Raw genomic sequence first — 20440 nt, 5'->3', positions numbered from 1 at the left:
CAGGCTGCGCTGGCCCCGCAGCCGAGCGAGACCCGCCGCGGGACGGACGTGAGCCTCGGCGGAGGCGCGGCGCGGGGAGGCGTGCGGGTGCCCCGCCGCCGCGGGGAGCTTCCGCTGGCTCCTGCCCGTCTGGCCTTTACGGCAGCGCTTGGGGCTGGCAGGGTGCGGGGGGACACCGAGAGGGACAGGGCCGGTAAAGGGGCACTTGTGAAAGGGGGAGCCAGGCTACGACGGGGCCCCCGAAAAACGGAGGTCTGTGGAAATTCAACCGAATGTTAACGTGGAGGCAGCGGAAGCCTCTGCCTGAAGCACGGGCCTGAGGGCGGCTTTAGAGCTCTCGGCTCGCCCCGGCAGTTGGGTTGAGCTGGCGATCTGGAGGAGCTCTGGAGTGATTTGGTGCGTAGGGGCTCTGCAGATTGACCGTCTTCCCCGCTGAGGCAGAGCGGTGGCGGGTGCTGTAGGGCGACGATGGAGAGGCATGGTTCTTTCTCCCAGCGAGATCATGGCCTGAACCCAGGCAGAACTTCTACCCTGTTTGTGTTTGTGGTTGGTTGGTCTTGGTTTTAGGCTACTTGGAGCGTATCAAGGCAGTTGAGCAGGAGCAGACTCCCAAGCGGGCCGGGAGAGGGTTTGCTAGTTTTAATGGAGCGACAGGCCGCGCTCTGCCATGGTGTGCCCAGAGCTGTGCTGGCGATGCGGCAGAAGCAGGGCTGGGGAGCTGTCCAGGGGGACGTGCCTCACCCTTGTGAGACTCCGCGGGTGGCTGCGGTATTGAGGGAGCTTAGGGAGGTGGGGTTGTACCCTTGCTTCRCCCTGTCGCAGGCGTAGGCCTATGGTGACTGTGATCCCTTGCCTGTTGATCACGCTTATCGTACTGCACTTCCTCATTGTCTGCAAAACAGTCCAGCTACACAGACCGCTCCAGGCAGCTGATGGAGCCGCCTGAGATGTTCTTTTGCCTGAGGCCCACCCTCCTCTGGCATCCTGTTGCTGGGTTCCCAGCCCTGAGGAAAACTGCCCGGTGTTTGAGGTGTATTATTTGGTTTCTCATGGCACTGTTCTACCAGCTAGGGGAGTGCCACATAAGAATTAGATCTGAGAGCTGGTGAAGATGGGCTCCTCTCTAGAAGAATGAGCGGTCTCATTTCTGGCACCTTTAAAGCTCAGATTCTGACACATACTAAAGGAATGTGGCTTCTATTCTATTATAAATGGCCAAACAACCTGCCACGTAGCTATGTCTTGTCTTGAGTCAAACTGATCGCTGACCATGTAGCGTGTCACAGGAGTTTTCATACACTCTGTATGCATCTTTAAAGCTGCTTCTTGGCCTAATCTCCGCACAAGGTTGAGCCTGCTGGGTTTGGAAGTGCTGGCTCTCCCACTTAATTCTGAAACTCCAGAGAGATCTGAATCTGCTTTTAAATGAGGGGCTCATCCATTTTATGCGAAGCCCTGAAACCAGGGGTCAAGCTAGCATTTCTAGAACTAGCATGAGATAATTTTTGGATGAATAGAACTAAGCTATTGTATGTGGTTCTTTATTCTGAAATTCAAAGAATATGTTTCCTCTGTGCATCTATGATTCTACCCTTGTCTGTTCATTTTCTTAAAAATGCTTCCCTTTTTTGGACAATACGTTTGGAACTCGCTTGCTCTTGGAAGGAGGATATTGTTAAATGTCAAATGAATGTTGTTTCCATCCTCTCCCATTGAGATCTCACCACTCCTTTTTTGAATTTTGAAGGATTATTTAATATCATCGAACAATTGAGTATGACTTTCCAAGTGGTGCTGTCTTTGAGCATACTGAACGGAGTAGAGACCAAGACATGTGCAGAGCACAGCAAATGCTATCAAATACTCCCTTAATGCAAACAGAGTGCAGGAACACATGCCTCTTCCAGTGACCAGTCTTTCTGGCTCTTATCTACTGATGTGCAGTTTTATCTGCCTGTAGTATCTCCTTGCCAACCCAGGCTGAGAATACTGTGGCAGTGAACTCTGTTCCCTGGATGCAGGTCTGAAGTGCCTAGCCTAGCAAAGCCTATGAGCACGGACTTGACAGATCGCCTCCAGGTCAAGCTGATTGTAACTGCACTTTGTCCACACTGGTATTTTATTGGTATGACCACAGCTCTTGTGCTAGTCTAGTCAACTGCTACAGCCTGTGGTTTATCATGCTCATTAGGAGTGATCAGCACTCCTGATCACTTGGCTTCTTTAATTTTGCAGCATGTCTGCCTTCTTCTTCCTAGAAAGAAGTACTTCTTCAGCTTCCTGTGGTGTTTCAACCTGAGCTTTCGAGGCTAAAGACCTTCTGGATGGGTGCTAACTCCGCATATCGGCCATGCGGAGCCTGACAGCCTGTGAGAGCAGAGCAGGTTGTGTCACAGGCAGGCACTGTCAGAAAAGCTTATCCCTGCTCAGGTTGTCTGATACAACCTGTTCTGTTGAGCGGTGCCACTGCTCTCCCAGCTCTAATCAGTCTTTGTGTCAGTATCTGCCCTTCTTTTGTGCCTGTGGTTTTCCAGAAGTGAACATGCATGCAGAGCACAGCTGAGTATAGAAGGTGCTAGTTAGACTACTCCCTTCCATGTGTTTGAAAGATGACTGTGGTTACGGGGGATTGCAGTTGATCCCTGTCTCCACTCTTGTCTGTGATATCCCATACACTGTACTGGCATTACAGCCAACGGGTTTGCTTGAAAAGCCCCTGTTGTAATATCTACTCTTTGCTGGCAYGGATGGACCTGAGGACCACAGTTGGACTGCTGTTGTCACTGTGTAAGGACTCTGCCTACATGCTGTGCTTTACCCTGTAAGTAGACTTCTTGCTGTCCCATACTGGAGGTTCAGCCTTCCTGTGTGACCTCCTGTTCTGTCAGCTGCTCTGTCAGCTGGACCCCATGGATGTGGAGCTGAAGCAAAGCATGCAGCAGGGGAGCTCTGGTGTTCTGCAAGTGTGTGCGTTTCCTTAAAGAGTAAATTCTCTTACTGCCTTGTATRTTGGCAGTGGAGGAAATTGTATAGCTGGTATTTCTTGCTTGCCTGTTTCCTCCTTTCTTTGTTGGGTTTGCAGTATGCCTGGAGGCTTTAACTTGGTAATTTGCCAAGAAATTAAACCTGTTATTACCCTTCCTGCCTCTTTGCAGTGCCCTGGGTGCAGGCCAGCATGCTTCCTGCTTTGGGGCACGAATCATAGTTCTTGCTAGGATTAGCTTCCTCTTGGCACCAAAGTACCTCCCAAGGCACATGCTCTGAGCCTTCATGAGGTCTGTTTTCCCCCCCTGCTCTGGCTCCATACTTAAACTCAGTTGAGTCGTGTGTGTTCCCACACAACCCTGAGCTGCTTCAGATGAAGGGAGGTTAAACAGCGCTGGCTGATTGAAATGAGGAATATGAATTTGAAAGCTATCTGACTTTCTCCATGTTGAGGGAATTGTAGAGTAGAAAGGAGCACCTGAGAGGACTGAGTAGAGATATTCTTCCATCTACTAGCTGAGTGTTAGGAGCGTTATCTTCTGGTGGGCAAAATGGCTTAGGTTCCACTGTCTCACTTAATTTAGTGCAAATTTGCCCCCTTCCTAAGCCTGGCCTGATGTTTCTTTTCTCTTCCTGACTTGTAGTCTGGTTGTTTTATTGCTGACGCCAAATGGCTATCATTTTAGCTATTGCTATCATTTTGCAAGTGAAATTATCTGCAGGCTCAGGGTAATCTGTAGGTACAGCTGAGGACAGGGATAGATGGAGGGTCTAGTTAGCACCTGATGGCACTTTGTTTGAATGACCATTGTCCTCTTGCATGAGCTTGCAGCCTACTCTAGGCMTGTTGTCACCATTCAGATGGCCTTCCTTTCACGTAGGAAAATCTTCAGACTTTGGAAGGTGCACCTGAAAGCTAAGTTATGTTTGCAGCATGTGGGTTTTTATCATCCTGCATGTCACAGGAAGACAGTGTGTTRTGCAATACGTGTGTCCTGAGCCATATAAGAATGATAACATCAGCCCACATCCCCAGCAGAAAGGGAACAGGACACAACTCTTGTCCATCAACAGCATAAACTCCCCATGTGGAGCCCAAAGGCCTGTGCACCCTCCTCGTCCCAGCCGTCTGCCATGCGCTGCTCACCCCAGGTTCTGGAGCTGTGCTGCTGCTTTCTCCCCCATGTTTTCTCATGCCATCAACTTTTCCTCCTGGTATTTTTTTCCTTCTCTGTCTCTCAGGTTTGATCTGTCATCTTCAGCGCACATCTCAGAGTGTGGCTAAGGCATTTTTTCAGGCTGTCTGTCTCCAAGTGACAGTTTGGCAGCAGAAATGTGGGCAGTTCTGGCTACTCTGTCCTAACTTGTTGCTCAGGAAAAACACAGACAATCACAAGCATTTAGTGGGATTGGGACGAGAAATCAAAGACACAAAAGGGCTCTTCTCCAGTGACTTAAAACTTCTGTGTGCTTCTGTAGGTGGATTTAGCCCTGTGACCTGCCCCCTGCAGTCACCCCAGCAATTGCTGTGCTCTCTGCTTTTCAGACTCGCTGTATGTCTCTGAGTACTTCTCTCAGAGTGCACAGAAGCTGTCCTTCTACAGCTGGTATGGGAATGCCAAGCTGTTCCACTTCCACGTGCCAGAAGATACTGTGCTGCTTCGCTGGCTCCTGCAAGCATCCAGGGGAAAAGGACCTGAGTGTACCAGCATGGAGGTCACAGTGTATGTATATCTCTGCCCTTGCTTGCAYAGGTGGCCTTTCCTGTCCTTCTGTGGTCCTTTGTTGCTCACTATTGCAGATATTTCTTTGGAGGAGGCTCTGTGTCTGCTCTCCAGTTGCAGCAGGCATAGTTTTAAACAAATAGGAGCATTCAKGTTCATGTTACTGTTGGATTTAAGGGATATTGGTTGATCAGATGTGATGTTTAAGAGATGTCTTAGAAACACTGCAGAGTTTCACAATGAAGTTAGTGTTGCAGGTCCTGAGCAAAGGTGGTTTTGGCCCGTTCTGTCTCTGATAGGATCCGATGCATGGTGCCAAAGGATGTGGCAGAATGGCAAGGGACTTGAGAGGACCCAGCCTAACAGAGACAGGGATAAACTCCCCTGTGCAGAGTTGCTAAAGAGACTGGGAGCATTCCTTTGAGGAGTGTGAGCTGTGTGCAGAGCAGAGATGCGAAAAGAATGCTGAGTCCTAGTGACACAAGAACATTAAAAGATGGCAAATTCAGTGCCAGTGAATCAAATATTGCCCAAAGCAGTACTTAGTTGTTGGAGGGTTTGAGACCAAGAACTTAAAAGAGTGAGAGGGTGAATGCTGATGCGGAGAGTGAGACATTAAGCTGCATCTTGTGAGGTTTCCAGGAAAGGTAATTTCCTTGGAGGTATTTGACCTTTTGGAGACCTTATGGGTTTGGGACCTGCTATGCAGGCGTCTTGAGAGCAGCTGATCTTTGCTGGTTGGCTTGCACTTCAGCTGATTTCTTTGCTGCTGCAGATCGGCCTGGAACAGAAGATCTTTCTATCTTCTACTTCCCCAAAGCATTGCCAATAGTTTGGAGATGTGAGGGACAAGGCAAGAGCTAAATGATAGCTTAGGAAAATATTGTAAAGATCAATTCAATTAAGTTCAGGTGGGTTATTAACGCATCACCTGTAATGTTTGCTTGCTAGAGCTTGTTCTGTTGCAGTACTGTAGTAGTCTGGAAATGGAACAAATCACATTCCAAATTGGCTGCCCAAATAAATATCCCCTGTATTACTTAGCTGTCTGCTTTTCTAATATTTCAAACTTCAGGCTGCTTATCTTGAAAGCAGAAGTACCTGCGTACTAAAGTCAGTCATGTGGGCCTTCTATGGTAAGTGTCTTTTTAGACTGTCTGCCCTCCTTAAGGGAGGGAATGGGAAAGACGCAGATCTTAGCTATAAAAAGAAAGCTCTTAATTGACGATTTAGCCCAGCTGACTGTATGGGGAATTTGCTGATGGCTTAAAGAAAAAAAAAAGTTGTAACAGGAGCTTAACCTTAGTAAGCAGTGTGGACATTTGCTTTCAGACTTGATGGAACCATGTAAATCCTTATCTTAATAGGCAGACAAGTTAAACCAATCACCAAATAAATCCAAGATAAGCTAATACCAGCCATTTCTCTCAGTTAGATGAAAATGATGGTCTGTGCTCCACTTGAAAATGCAAGTTGTTCCCAACCTGCTCCCTTTCTGATATCAGACCAGCATGGCTGTCCACTCATGAATTTGTATCTCAGTTTATTTTGCAGGAGGTGTTTGCATCCCTTGATTTATCTGCATCCTGGTTTCTCTGCAGGCACTTTCGCTATGGAGCTCCACCTGTCATTAATCCACTGGGCACTCGTTTTCCTGCCAATGCAACTGTCCGTCCTTCCTATAACATAAGCATGACTCTGAGCAGAGCTGTGCAGAACAACACCTTTGTGAACATTACCACTCCTGCCGCAGGAGACTGGTTTATTGCTGCGCATCTCCCCGAGGCTGCTGGCAGAATTGAAGTGAAGGTGAGGGCCATGGCATGAGTCTTGGTCAGCATACTCTGTCTGGTGTTGTCTCGTCATTCCTGACCACTCTGTTCTCCCCTCTTGCAGGGTTTTTCCACTCCATGCACCTATATGTTTCAGCCAGATATGTTTGTTCTTAGACTCATTGATATGCCTGTTCTGGAGCCTGGTGTTGCCATGCCACAAACCGTCGTCTCACCTGCTAAACCACTGCATGTCAAGTGAGTGAGAGCAGCAGCTGGAAAGACTTGGGGCCGGAGGTGGGGGTCAGATTTCCTGCTGTGCTGTGTAGGATAAGCCACTGTTTCCACCCTAGGCTGGACTGTGCTCTGGAGCTTAGGTCTCTGAGCCTCTGTAACAAGCTTCGCAGTAGAGGGATAAGGGTTGTATGGGGGGCACATGAGTGGGCGCTGCTCTGACTCCTTCCAGGTAGTCTTAGAGGTTTAACTGCAGGAGTGTATGYGTTCTTAGAGACACTACCCATGGTCAGGATTTTGACAACACAAACCAGGGCAATCTAGTTCTTGCTACAAAGCTCCTGGGATGCCGTGGTGGGTCGTGGCTGGCTTGTGTTCAGAACATGAGCTGTGCAAGTTGCTGGTTCCTCCTTCTGCAGGGTCTTTGTTCCCAAGTACACCGCAAGGATGTGGTTTGAGCTGCGGAACTGCATGACAAGTGAGCAGAAAGCATGCGCTGTGCGGGTAGTGCTGGGCTCAATCACGCTGCCACAGTCTTTCCAGAGGATCCTCACCTGCACAGGGAATGTAAACTGCAGCCTGGGCTTGGATTCACCCCCCTGGGAGAAGTGGCTGCAGATCATGGTGGAGAACCTTGGCACTGCCAATGCCGATGTGTCTGTGGAGATGGTGGCTTCTTTCACAGGTGGGTTTCCGCTTTTTGCAACCACATGGGAAGGACCACAGGGAACCTCACTGTGCCTCTCTTGGGCCTATGGGTGACTGTTGCCAATGGCATGTATTCCCCAGTATGCTGACTGTCTGAGTATAATCTTCAGGGTTGGGGTCTAGTTGTTGCTCTGGGATCAGTYTTGTAGCTGCCAATATTCACTGAAGAAGGATAGTCCCTGGAGCTGCCTGTTTTGGAAATTTGCTGAAAAGTTCAGGGTGCCTGAACCACTGATATTTTCTGAAGACTGTTTGGATAGCAGTGGCTGACTTTAAAATTTGGTAGCGAGAATAGTTTTGAGTAGAAGTGCCAGACTCCTGATACGTTGACTACTGATTGGCTTGTCAGTAAGTGAGCTGCAGACTGGAAACCATCTCTTGGAGGTTTACTTGGGATTATATCTTGGGCTGTAGTGGCTTTCATATGGCTCAGGAGCTCACAAGGTCCTTGTGACCATGGTAGCCACCTTGCATACTTTTATAATATGACCATGATCCCTCTTTCACTTTTGGAATCTTACATTTGTGAAATTGTGCTGACCTGTGGAATCTCACCAAATAGATACATTTTTAGACGTTTTCTTTTGCTAGAGGTTCTGCTATCTCCTCCTCCAAGCCGAGCCTCATCCCTGCTGTGGAGGGATGTTAGAAGGGAGGAGACATCAGTGCCAGAGGCATTAGAGCCTGTGGGAGCAGTGGGCAGGCTCCAGCAGTGGGACTCCCAAGTGTCACAGTGGTTATGGCTTTATGGTTTTTGCCTGTAGCTGGTATTGGGTTAGCTCACCTCTTCTGCTCAGCCTTGTGTACCCAGATCTGCTGAACTGCTAGAGCCTYTTGTTTAGCCCCTGGTTATGGGACAGCAAGTGCTGAGCCCTCATACTGTTACTGGCTAGTGAATATCTCCRGCCTGCTGGGCATGCTGATGTGTTATGATGCAGTGTACAGCCCTTCTCCTGTTCCTCTTCCACTTCCCCATTGCTTTTCTGCAGTTCCAGGTTATTTCCACTCACTGTGCCAGCTCTCTGGCTCTTACCAGTTTCTTGGGCTGTGGATGTTGATGCTAGAGTTTGCCTGCAAAGATGGTACCCTTCAGGGGACATTGCCAGTACTGCAGTGMCTGAGCCAGCTGCAGTAGCCCCCAGTTTGCACTAAGAGTTGCTGGGGCTTTTGCCAGATGAGGCTGAGTTGTGCCCTTAACCAAAAAAGAGACTCTCACACAGTGAGTTTCTGGAAACGGGGATGGTGCTTTCCCTTACAGCTCCATGAACCAGGGCCCAGAAGGGCTACAGTCTGCAGGAGCATCTTGTCCCTCTGTGCTTACCCTGCCTCTGAGCAGTGCTAGTCCTGGCTGTGCTGACTCTTTGTTTTCTTTTCCCTCCCCCTTACAGCTTGCAAACTGAGTAGTACCAGTTCATTCCTTAACTTCAGCAGTCTTAACCAGAGCCAAACTGGTCCCAGACCAGGTAACACAGGAACAGCAGGGAGTCCCACTCTGCCTGCAGGAGATGCTTTACACAACACATCCAACCAGAGAAGTTTCTGTCTCCAGAATCAGCCTGTYGTTCGTGAGGACCTGGATGTTGTATCTGTGCGGTACAGGCTCTTGAATGGTCCCAGTGTACCTGTGTACTCCATCTTCCCCACCCTCCTCCTCCTTGATTTGAATACTGGCATGGACAGTGGAGGTTCCCTTGTGGTGAATCTTCTGCTTAACAAGGTACAGTAGACTTATTGTCTTCTCTTAGTGGGGCTGGTGTCTGTCCCTGCTCTTGCCTAGTTTGTCAGCAAATTACAGAGGTTGTAGGTACTAGTAGGGCTATTTCGTTTTCTTTTCTGTTGTCACAAAGCACTCTGGACTTTTTCTAGCCACATCTAGCACATCCCATTTGCCAGTTCCAATTTAAATGCCATAACTTGTTGGCATTTGGTGACAATGATGCAGTGGAGAGGAATTGGAAAGCAGCCTCTCAACATCTTCTCCATGGGAGCCTGGAGCCTTGTCACCAGGAGACCAGACTGATCAGGGAAACCCAGGGACATTCCTGCCTGAGTCACTGATATTCAGACTCCTTCAGTGACATATGGAAATCAGTTTCCCTGAAATCCTGACTAATGAAGCTTACCACRTGAGATAATTAGTGCTTCCCTGAGGGCTGGAGCAGGGCCACCATGTGCTTGTGCACAAGCAGTGTTCCCAGCTGGGGGCACATYTACCTGTGCAGTCCCACTGGGATAATATCTCTACCTGCCTTTCAGCAAGCACATAATGCAGTGATGGTGCAGGCTGACTGGGGTGCAGRTTTGCCTGGAAAGAGCTGGTGAGGTGACCGTGATCTGCAGGATTTAATGCCACCTGCTGCTTCTGTAGGGCATGGATGCCATGGGAGATGAGGGGTGTGCAAGGAGGGTGATGTTGAGGCACTCTCTGACCTGGGATGTTCTTCTGTTTGCACAGACGTCTCTGAGCCTGGCCAATGCCACTGTGTTAGCGTGTGTGAGTGCTGCTTCACCAGTGCTGTCCCTCAATACTACACAGAACTGCAGCACAGGTATGAGAGCCACTGCCACCCACTGCCAGCCCAGCTATGCTGTATCAGGACTTTGCTTTTAGGTTTCACAAGCTGTTAACTGACTCAGGTCCTYTGGGAGGTCTCTGGGTGAAGCTGAGTTTGGCATGAGCACTCCTGAGATCTTGACCACTCACTTTCGGTACCTGCGCAGGAGTGCTGGCATGCAGATGCTAGTCTGGGACCAGGAGTCAGCCTCGACCAAAGGAAGGTCTGGTTTGCAACCAGGTCTCTTCCAGCCTTTTTGGCTGGAGGTTTGGGATGATCAAGGCCCTGCTAGTGTGCAGAGAAGCTGAACTCTATTTTGGAGAACTAAAGCACCAAACAATGGCTGTTTCATGTGCTTTGTGCACTCGCTGGCTATCTAGACAGGTGCCAAGAGCTGAGCTGACAGGAAGAACAAGGGTCTCTGAGAGCAAGGGATCCTCTCCATCAACCTCAGTGCCTTGTGGGGATGAGAGTAAGGGSCTGTAGGTGTACCTAATTCCTCTGCAACTGGTCTCAGCCTGGGGTTGCTGTGGGTCCTTCTCCCCATGTCCTGGCATATAACAATACCTTCTTTTCTTGAAGCCTTTTTCCAGGGCTACCCTCTGAGCATGAGCGCGGCCTCCACTGAAGCGATGCTGATTGTTCTTTACCCGGAGACCAATGACTGGTTCCTTTCCCTGCAGCTCATCTGTCCAAARGGCCAGGGGTGAGTCTGATGTGTCATTTGGTCTTGGAGCTGGTTCAGAGTACTCTACCTCCGTGTCTTGCTGCCCTTGACTAACATGAGCAAAATCAACCCCCTGTCCCCAGTGTCCTGCCTTGTGCCATGGGGTCCTCTCRCCTGGCAGCAGTGAAGCTGTGGCAGCTGAGCCAGGCCTTGGGGGAAGGAAACAGGTGACAGTGCCAACTTGSTTTCTTGTGGCCCTCAAGCAGCTTTTCTGGTACTGAGCTCACATCTCTCATGCTGACTGCATGTGGGTGGCAGAGCCTGTCACTTGCCTAGATGGGCTCCTGCTTACCCAAATGGATTTTGAGATGATAAATTGGAAAGAGCTGTGCTGTAAATGAAAATGCTGCTGATACTCCTTCAAGAAGTCTTCGAAATACAGGCAGCTGTGCTTGTGGTCCAACAGCCTGCCTTCCTGGTGATACTTCTGTGTAAGTGGCTAAGTGTGCTCTGTAAAACAGAACTTGAAAACGCTGGACCTGAGGACCAGTCATGGTTACCTGAGTCTGTTTGGGGGATTTGAGGAAGAGCTGGGGCCTGTCTGCACACAGGTTTGGCCCACTAAGTGGAGAGAGAGCTGACTGTGCTCTTAGCTTTTCCACCAGCCTCTCAGGAGGAGTGAAGSAGGTCCACTACTGGCTATAGTGAGAGGATCTCTGTGCCAAAATGACAGGAAGCTTTTGTGCACGTGAGTGGCTCGACTGCAGGGCACAGCAAGGCCAGGTGGTCTCAGACCCTCCACAGCAGAGCATTCCCTCAGCACAAGGCTGCCCATGCAGGCCAGGGTACCAACACAGCCTCCTCTTGTTGCAGCGAATGTAACAACGCAGAAGCCAAAGTGACCGTCTTAGCATACCTCACCCCCTGCTTCAATGACTGTGGGCTATACGGACAGTGCAGTCTTCTGAGAAGACATGGCTACCTCTATGCTGGCTGCAGCTGTAAAGCTGGTGAGTGCGTTTTCCTAGGAGCCCTTGGCATTTGCTCCAAGGGGAGGCCGTGTCCTCCTGTGCTGTAGTGCAGGCGGGGAACCCTGGGACCTGCYGTGGATGGCAGGCACAGCGTGGAGTTGCAGCTCCTACTCTGGAGTCCTCCACACCTGCAGTGCTCGCAGCCCTTTTGGGGCAGACATCACTGATTGTTTCAYATCCAGCTTCGAGTCCCCTGGAGCTCACCCCCAAAGAGGTCAGGAGGCCAGCAGGGTTGCCTGAAATACCAGAGCAAGGGCCTTTATGGACCATTTATTATATAGAGTCCTCATACAGGATGTGGTGAATGGGATGTGCAGACCCTGTATGTGCTTTGCCATGGTGCTTTGTCTCCTGCTGTGAGCCAGTACACAGACCAATCCTTGCATTCAGAGATGCCCCTGAAGAAGGAATGTCTGTGTTAGCTGCTAATTAGTGGAATTATTAGTGGAATGAGAAGACTGTGGGGAGAGTCACTAACATAGGGAAGATGATAGCTCCACTGAGTTTGGATGGGTACTTGCACCCCTTCTCAGCAGAAGGGCAAGGCAAAGTGTGATTCTCTGCTGCTTTGATCTCAATCCAGGACGTCACTGCTGTCTGCAACAGTTTTGTGGCTGGGCTGGTAGTGAGAAAGAGAAAAGCATCCGATTTTCCTGAGCTGTGTCGGGTTCTGTGAAGCACAGAGCAGCCCAGGGGAAAAGGTGAATGAGGCTGAGGACAGCTTTCTGCTGAATCACTGGGAGCAAAATGCCCTGCCTCCATATCTGTGACCCAGAAATGCATGAGAGAGCAGTCTGCTGTGGGCTCTGCCTGGCAGAGAGCAGGGGGAAGTGACACAGCTGCTAGGTATCCATCCAGCTGTTGTTTTTAGCAGCACTGTAATGGGATGAATGCAACTTTTTACTGGGCTTGCTGAATGCAGAGTGTCTGCACAAAAAAAAAAGGAAAGAAAAAAAAAAGGAAAGAAAAAGAAAAGCTTTGTGCCTGTAGAAAACTGTCTCAGCTCAGTCCCTGGTATCCAAGTCAACGGGCTAAGAATTAACCCTACTGTCCAGGCTTATGCATTGCCCTCTGCCCTCTAGGATATTTTCACTCCCACCTGTCCTCTGCAGACCTGGATGTCACTCTGATGGGATTGTTACACTCTTCTCAGAAGTCCTCCAGAGGTCCCCTGTGTAGATCTAAGCAGATTTGAGTACTTTCCCAAGTGCCCCAGGAGCAGGGTCCTGTCAGGATTAGGAGCACAAAGGAACTCCCAATCACTAATTCTTCTCCTGGAATTGGCTACAGAATGGGAGGATCATCCACATTGTGTAAGTGTGAGGAGTCAGTACTGAGGCTTATGCCATCCAACTTCTTCAATGACAAACACATTCATGGATGACACGAGATGGGGGGTTAATTCCTGTGGCAGAGGGCAGGCCTTACGTTCCACAGGACCTCAACAGACTGAAGAAAGTGTCGGACAGGAACCTCATAAATTTCATCAAATTCCTACATCTGGAACTGTGCATCAGCACAGGCTGGGGAAAGACCAGCTGGGAGCAGCTCTGCAGAAAAGGACCTTGATGGTCRACAGCAAGTTGGACACTAGTCAGCAGAGTGCCCCTGTGGCCATGAAGGTCAACTTGCACCCTGAGCTGCTTTGGCAAGGACATAGCCAGAAGGCTGAGGGACGTGATTACTCAACACTCACAAGGCTCAGTCTGGGGATTTTGGGGGRCATCCCGGTACAAGAGAAATATTGACAAACTGGAGAGCCCAGCAAAGGGCTGCTGCAGTGGTTGGAGTTGGAGCACAGAGCCTGAGAGCAGAGGCTGAGGTAGCTGGTCACCTTGCAGAAGAGGAGATGGAGGAGGATGCAATTGCACCTTGTGCTGCCCACAGGRGTTACAGGGGCTCTGGAGCCAGGCTCTTCTCAGATGGGCATGGGGAAACGGTAGGAGGCCATGGACACAGGTTGCAACAAGGAAAAGTACGGACAAGTATAGGAAAGYGGATTTTCCTCGTGAGAGTTGTTCTGTTTTGCACATTATCCAGAGAGCTGGTGGGACCTGTATCCTTAGAGATTCTGAAAATTCAGGTGCTCGAGGACCAGAATAACCTGATCTAGCTTTGCAGTCAGCCCTGCTCAGAGCAAGAGGTGGGACAGGAGGCCAGTGACTTCCCCAATGTTGTGGATCATTCTCTCCTTGGTTCCTAGGATCTGTAGGGATCTTCCCCTGCAGCATCTTGCACTCGCTTTAGAGCTCAGTGGGAGCAGCTGAGCCCCAGACACTTGATGTATTGCCAGCAAGTAGCATGTGTGTGTTGAGTTACTATGGGGACAGAAAGCAAGKGCTAGCCTGGACAGGCCCGTGCTGTACATTCAATGATCCCTGCTACGTGAGAATTACCTGGAAGATTTTCTCAGAGCTCGGGCTGGGCTCTGATGGGGTTCCCCAAAGGTTTAGGAATCTGGGCCAGTCACTTTCTTCAGCAGGGCATGCAGTGGGTAACAAGAGTGTCCTGAGAACAGGAGTGTGAGTGGCTGATGGAGCAGATGGGCAAGAGAGCAAAGCTCATTAGTCAACAATGATCAAATTAATTTACAACAATTAATCAAAACTGTTAAAATCGCCTGCTCTGTATAAATACTGGTTGGGTTATTGGGGAGGACGAATGCTTATGGGTGAATCGACCTGAACATTGGGCCCTTGGTGGGCTCCCCAGCGTGGCAGGTTAGTCCATCCTTCCTTCCTTGTTCTAACGTGCTACCTTCTGGAGCAGGGGAAGGGAGGCCTGGGGATAGTCCCAGGATGTGATTGCCTCTTTTGAGGAGTCTGTGGGAGAACAAGYAGGGCATGCAACACACCGAGGCCTCTCTGTTCCACAGGTTGGAGTGGGTGGAGCTGCACAGACGATACCAAGGCCCAGTCTGTTGGTGTGCAGAACCTGGCCACCCTTTTGCTCACRCTGAGTAACCTCATGTTCCTGCCAGCAATCATGGTTGCTGTCTATCGCTACTGTCTTGTGGAGGCCTCYGTCTACACCTACACCATGTTCTTCTCCACGGTAGGAATTGCCTTTTGTCAGTTCCCCTGACAGTAACAACTGCATTCTCTCCCTGAGGAAGTGAGTCCTGCCTGCTTGGACTGAGATCCTTGGTGGAGTGGTCCCATCCTGGAGCTCTGTGAGGAGCTTCTGGGATCRTTGAGTGAGCGCCTCTACGGATATGTCGCGCCCCTTCAGAACTCAACAGGAGTGTTATTTTCACTGGACTCTTTCTGCCCGTGCTGTGGGTGCTTGCATTTGGGGTTGGGACACTGGAGAGGTGAGATGAGTGTTGGAGTTGTATGTACCTTCATTGCTCCATGCTCTAGTGTGTGTAGCATTCTCTAGGACCCTGAATCGTATCCAGGCAGCTGCATTGGCTGCAGCATGCTGCCCCATCTCCCTGAATGAGGTGAGCTGCTTTCTGTGGGGCTCTGGGTATACACAGGGGCTCCTTGTCACATTAAACATATATGGAGCTTCTGACTTCTCAAGGGACCAGGAATGAGCCAAGGGAGGCGGTGCTAGGTGCTCTCAGCCTGCTGCTGGGAGGATGCAGGTCGATGATTGCTCTCCAGCTGCTTCCATGGTAGTTTGGAGCCTTCTGGAGACACTTCCAGGAGGGATCTTGGTTACTGTGGGTAACCAAGCTCTTCTCCTGCATCTCCTTCCTGGAAAGCTGTGTGGTGCTGGTAGATTCATGTTAATCTTTGTTATTGTTCTTGGTTCTAGTTCTACCATGCGTGTGACCAGCCTGGCATTGCTGTGTTGTGCATTATGGATTATGACACACTACAGTACTGTGACTTTTTGGGTTCCGTGGTGTCCATCTGGGTGACGATCCTGTGCATGTCCCGGGTGAAGAAGATTCTGAAATATGTGAGTGTTGAGTCTTTGCCGCGGGTAGCCTAGAGCTGCACGGCCACGTGGGCCTGAGCCAGCCAAGCTGCAGGCGGCCATGCTGTGCCCTCTCGTGGCAGCACTTTAATAGCACAGTCCATACAGTAGCTCTCAGGTAGCCTGTCTCCTTAGACAGCCCTCCTTGGCTTCCAAAGACTGTTTGTCACCTAGTCACTGCTTGTCGCCTGATTTTTTTTTAAGCCAGAGGGTTGTTTTGTCCCAAGAGCTTGGCCCGTGACCTGCATGTTGGGACTGCGCCTAATGGGGGTGAGGGGGAATATTTGTGGGTCCTCTGGTTTCTGGTGCTGAGGGTGCTTCTCCTGAGCCACGCAGGCAGGACTGGGCAGCTGGGAGATGAGGTTCTGCCTACCAAGCCTTTGGCATGGCTGGCTGTGCTCTGGCAGCAGATGAGATCCTGATGTTAGTGGTGCTGTCTCAACTGCAGGTCCTTTTTGTCTTGGGGACTCTCCTCATTGCCATGTCTCTGCAGCTGGACCGCAGAGGGGTGTGGAACATGATGGGTCCCTGCCTCTTTGCCCTCATCATCATGATTGCAGCGTGGGTGAGTAGTGGGAGCTGAGCAGGAGCTGCTGACTCTTGTTTTCYTTGAGAGAACAGTGTTGGCAGAGCYGGCCCCAGACACCGGCCTACCCATATCCRTGGGTAGATCTCCTTGGAATGCCCCAGTGGAGGGAGAACATGGCAAGGAAGTCACCTTCCATCCCTCCAGTAGCTGAGAAAAGCCCCGGTTACCAGTCTCAGCGCAGTCTAGCTGCTGCAGCTCCTATTCGGTGCGCGCCTGCAGCTGGAGTGTCACGCCAGAGTGGTTGGCTGTCRACTGTGGCATCGGCGTTGCCCTCTGCTAGGCGTTGGTGCCACAGCTGGGTTTGGGGCCTTGCGCACAAGAGATGGGCCTGAGGCAGGGGGAAGGCTGAAAGTCCCTGAGGACAGCAAGCATACCCTCTTGCCATGAGGACTGGCTGCTTGACAGGTGCTCCAAGGTCAAGCAGCACTGCGTATTTCCCCTCCGTAAGCTTGTGGCTGCTTTACCCTTCTCTACTCTCGCACCTTCAGGTTTACCATGGAGTGAARCGCAGACACTGCTACCCCTCCTCATGGAAGCGCTGGGTTTTCTACCTCCTACCAGGGATCACTTTGGCTTTCATCGCCATCTCAGTATATGCATTCATGGAAACCAATGAAAACTATTACTACACCCACAGCATTTGGCACGTGCTGGTGGCCAGCAGCGTCGCTTTCCTGCTCCCACCTCGGGACAAGCATAAGAAGCCCTGGGCCTGGTCACAGAAGCTCACCTGCCGCTATCAGATCTGCCAGAATGACCGTGAGGAGCTGTATGCCGTGACCTGAACTGCTTGGCTCCAGGTCACAGAGACGAAGGGTTAGTCAGGTTGCTCTTTGCCAGACCAGCCTGAGCTGCCCCTCCGTAGCACTTTGGCAATCCTGTTACATGCTCATTCACTGACAGGGACAGCGCAGTAGCTGGACTTGGATTTAAAGATGTAGAAGGTGGGCTTGTCTTATGAAGACAAGTTGGAGCTTTCTGCTTTTCTGCTGGGATGGAGCAGGCTCTTCATGGTTCTAAATGAAGGAATAGTCTGTCCCCCCCTTCTCCCATGGCCCTGGGGGGACTTACTACCCCTTCTTCCCCTTATACTGTGTCTGTGAGGCTGAGGCATGGCCTGCTCTGCACTGGAGCCAGGGCTTTGGCCATTGGGCTCTTCCCTGCACTTGCCTTCCTAGCAGAGGGCTGTGGGAAGGGATTTCTCCTGCTGTCCTGCACTTAGAATTTGCTTTACTAAGAGAACAGGTTTCCCCTGCACCTGACCTGGAGGCAAATGCTGCTGAATAGCCTTGGTGCTGACTGGGGCAGGTGGGAGCTGATTTCAGTATGCACTGAAAACATCACCATCTCCAATGCAAGACTGGAGCCTCTCCTGAAGCAGGTGGTGCTGCTTTTACCTAGTCCTGATTCTGGAGGGGATTAATGAAGCTGGGACTTGGGCCTGGATTCAGGGTCAGACTTGATAGCATTGTGGCGGGGAAAAAAAGTGTGGGCATGTTCAGGAGGCGTTGGCAGCATCTGACCCAGAGCTGCAAAATATGCAGCAGTGCAGAGTTTTGTTTAAGTTTTATTTTGGCCCTCTTGGCTCGTCTGGAAGGAACCAGGCTGCTGCCCTGTGCCTCCTTCCCTGATGTTCAGGTATTCATCGTCTTCCTTTCTTCCCTGGGTTCAGCAAATGTGCAGCTCTGCTGCAGCAACATAGGTGGAAAAATTGCTCAGGACTCCAGCCAGGTTGGTAATATGCTGTGGTGCTTCTCCTGCAAGGGAAGTGGATAAAGCTGCCCCTGACTTTTGCCTCTCTGGTCAGCAACAACTTGCTATGTGCTCATATTTGGCTGAGATCAGGCTGGGCAGACTTGGAATCTGAGGCCCTGGAGCAGCTCTGGCCTCAACACATGCAACAAATCTTGCAATAGTTTGAGCACRGCATGGTCTTAGAGTGGGTTTGTTGATGTGAGCTTCAAACTTGTGCTTCACCCCAGCATATTTCCTGTGCTTTGCGTACAGCCTCAGATCCCATGTGCACCTCCTGCTTTTGAGCTGGTGTGGCTCACAGGAGTGGGATCTCTGCACTCCCCTTCTGTGCTCCTTGCTTGTTCCACACTGACTGTGAAGCTGGTGCCTGGCACAGCTGAAGGTCTGTGGTGAGATGAGAGATGTGGATGCGTGCAACAGTGAAGGTGGGGCTGCTGGACACACTTACACCTCGCAGTGGGGAATTCTGTGTGGTCAGACTAGCTTGAAGGATTTAAAGCAAGTGCCTGTTGCTGTGTCTGTGGCTCTCTTCTGGGAGGGATTGTTTCCAAGCTCTTCCTGATCCTCCGTGCTTATGTGGGTGGAGTCTGAACAGACCATCCCGCAGGCCCAGGAAGGAGGGAAAATCTCTRTAAACTATGAAGAACCAATGTCTAAATGAACGTGAGTGCCTTGCATGGAGGTAGGACGTGCTGGGGCTGATCTCAGGCCGTTGCAGTGTCCTAGTCAAGCCAAGAGCATCTCCACTGGCTCCCGAGGTAGCTCTAGTCCCCTTTGGGGCATCTGTCTCACTTGAGCCTTACTGGAGGGCACATAGATACACATGATGCTGTATGCAAAGCRCGGGGAATGTGCCTGGGCGAGTAGTCTTTGCCCATCCTCATTATTATAGATAAGGGCTCAAATGCATTGCTCCTTGCTTGTTTTGTTCCAGCTSTGGTGGATAGTTGAGGGAGGACAGCTTAGGCCTGGAAGAAGCTCTCCTTCCCAGGCCAGAGCTGACATGCTGATGTTCTACCTCCAGCGATATCCTCCCGTTACAGCTTTCAGCCTGACTCTCAATGYAGGCTGACTCTTTTCCACATAACAGTGACCCCAGTCATTGCTACAGATCCTCCTACTTTGGGATCAGAAACTTGCTGGCAAATACTGCATACCTGTCTTCTGGCTAYGAAAGTAAAAGCCAGGGTTTGCACCCCTGGCTGCAGTGTGTTTTGGATGCAAATAACAGCGCTTTTTCTCTTTCCTTGGGGAAAGTGACTGTTCACCCAAGCAAAGCGCTGTATGTTGCTCATATACAGTCTAGTGTGTGCTGCTCGTAGCTTGTCCATGGAGCCTCTGCTCAGATTGCTTTTGGGAGGAAAGAGCTGTTAATGAAGGAGATGCCTCCTGGTTTATAGGAAATAGGGTTATTTCTCTGCTTTGAAAAATGTCCAGCATTCTGCTCGGCTCTGTGCTTTAACCGTGTCTTGCAGTTAATCCAACTTCTGCCTAATTTGAAGTTTTCCTCACACTACAGTCTGCAGGCACTCAGGGCTGTGTCTCCTCTGTCTCCCTGTGCTTCCTCGACACTCTTGTGTTTCGGTTTTTTTAATGGGATGCAAGAGGAGCGAATGGCACTCGCTTGCACCCAGCCRAAGGCTTGTTCCCTCGTGTATCTGTCGCTGCAGGGCACGGCGCGATGCCGGGAAGGTGCAGCGGCGGCTGGCGCCTCCGTTGCTCCTCGCGTTGCGGAGACAGGAGTGTGTGTGTGTTGGGGGGCGAGGGTATACGGAGACTGTGTCTGTCACCCGGTGGCTTTTCCACCGGGTTTCGTTTTGCTGCTACTGGTCGAGGGCCACGGCTCCAGTGGCGCGGCTCGCCCCCCGTCAGGTTGGGGCCGCGGGAGAGGGGGACATGGCACGCTCTGGGATTCCTTGAACTTTTATCACTTTTGGGCACTTTTCCCCCGTGGGTTTGTACCGGGCACTTTGGCCTTTGGCGGACGACAGTAATACATTCGCAACCTTGTCATCCACGCCGTGCTGCAGTTTGAGCCAGGGTGCTGCATATCAASTAACTAAAGCAATAATTACTCTTCAGGCCTTTTCCCACCTGGTTTTCAATGCTGTGAAGCAGATTAAGCTTTGGGATGATGCATCCTTCTAACTTGATTATTTTGGTTTAAATTCTGCTTTTAATTCCCTGTGCTACTATTGGACGTGACACAATTTTAGCGGGGGTAAAGGGGGGGAGGGAGACTTTTGTGAATTACTGCAGGTAAAATCTAAGCAAATGCCAACGTCCTAAAATGATTTGTTTTTCGTTGCTGTTAATACTTGTGATTATTTTATACAGTCGATTTTAAAGCTTACGATTTTATAATTTAATAAATGTAATAGTATTTAAGGGAAAGCTCAGATTGTGCTCTTAGGGTGCTTGGATTTTATATTTATAGAGTTAGGGCCCCAAAAGCAAATAAAACGCTAACGCAGGCCCCGCTCTCCTGGC

At 50.5% G+C, this 20440-nt stretch overlaps 1 protein-coding gene across 1 annotated transcript; it reads left to right on the top strand.

The window, feature by feature from the left end:
• Positions 1-2350: 2350 nt before the first annotated feature.
• On the top strand, positions 2351-20425 carry PGAP6 (post-GPI attachment to proteins 6). The gene is made up of 14 exons (XM_085307250.1): positions 2351-2384; positions 2759-2821; positions 4532-4709; positions 6311-6518; positions 6606-6739; positions 7135-7400; positions 8812-9140; positions 9879-9972; positions 10561-10684; positions 11519-11655; positions 14552-14730; positions 15442-15588; positions 16055-16171; positions 16684-20425. Exons 1-14 carry the CDS (start codon positions 2351-2353, stop codon positions 16978-16980), a joined length of 2307 nt encoding a protein of 768 aa, XP_085163376.1. The 3' UTR covers positions 16981-20425.
• The last annotated feature ends 15 nt before the right edge of the window (positions 20426-20440 follow it).

Source organism: Rhea americana, unplaced genomic scaffold, assembly GCF_003343005.1.
Source record: "Rhea americana isolate MKP2758 unplaced genomic scaffold, rheAme1 scaffold_255, whole genome shotgun sequence".
In the NCBI taxonomy this organism is placed as follows: Eukaryota; Metazoa; Chordata; class Aves; order Rheiformes; family Rheidae; genus Rhea; species Rhea americana.
Note: the sequence above shows the minus strand (reverse complement) of the source record. Positions and strands in the feature narration are given on the sequence as shown.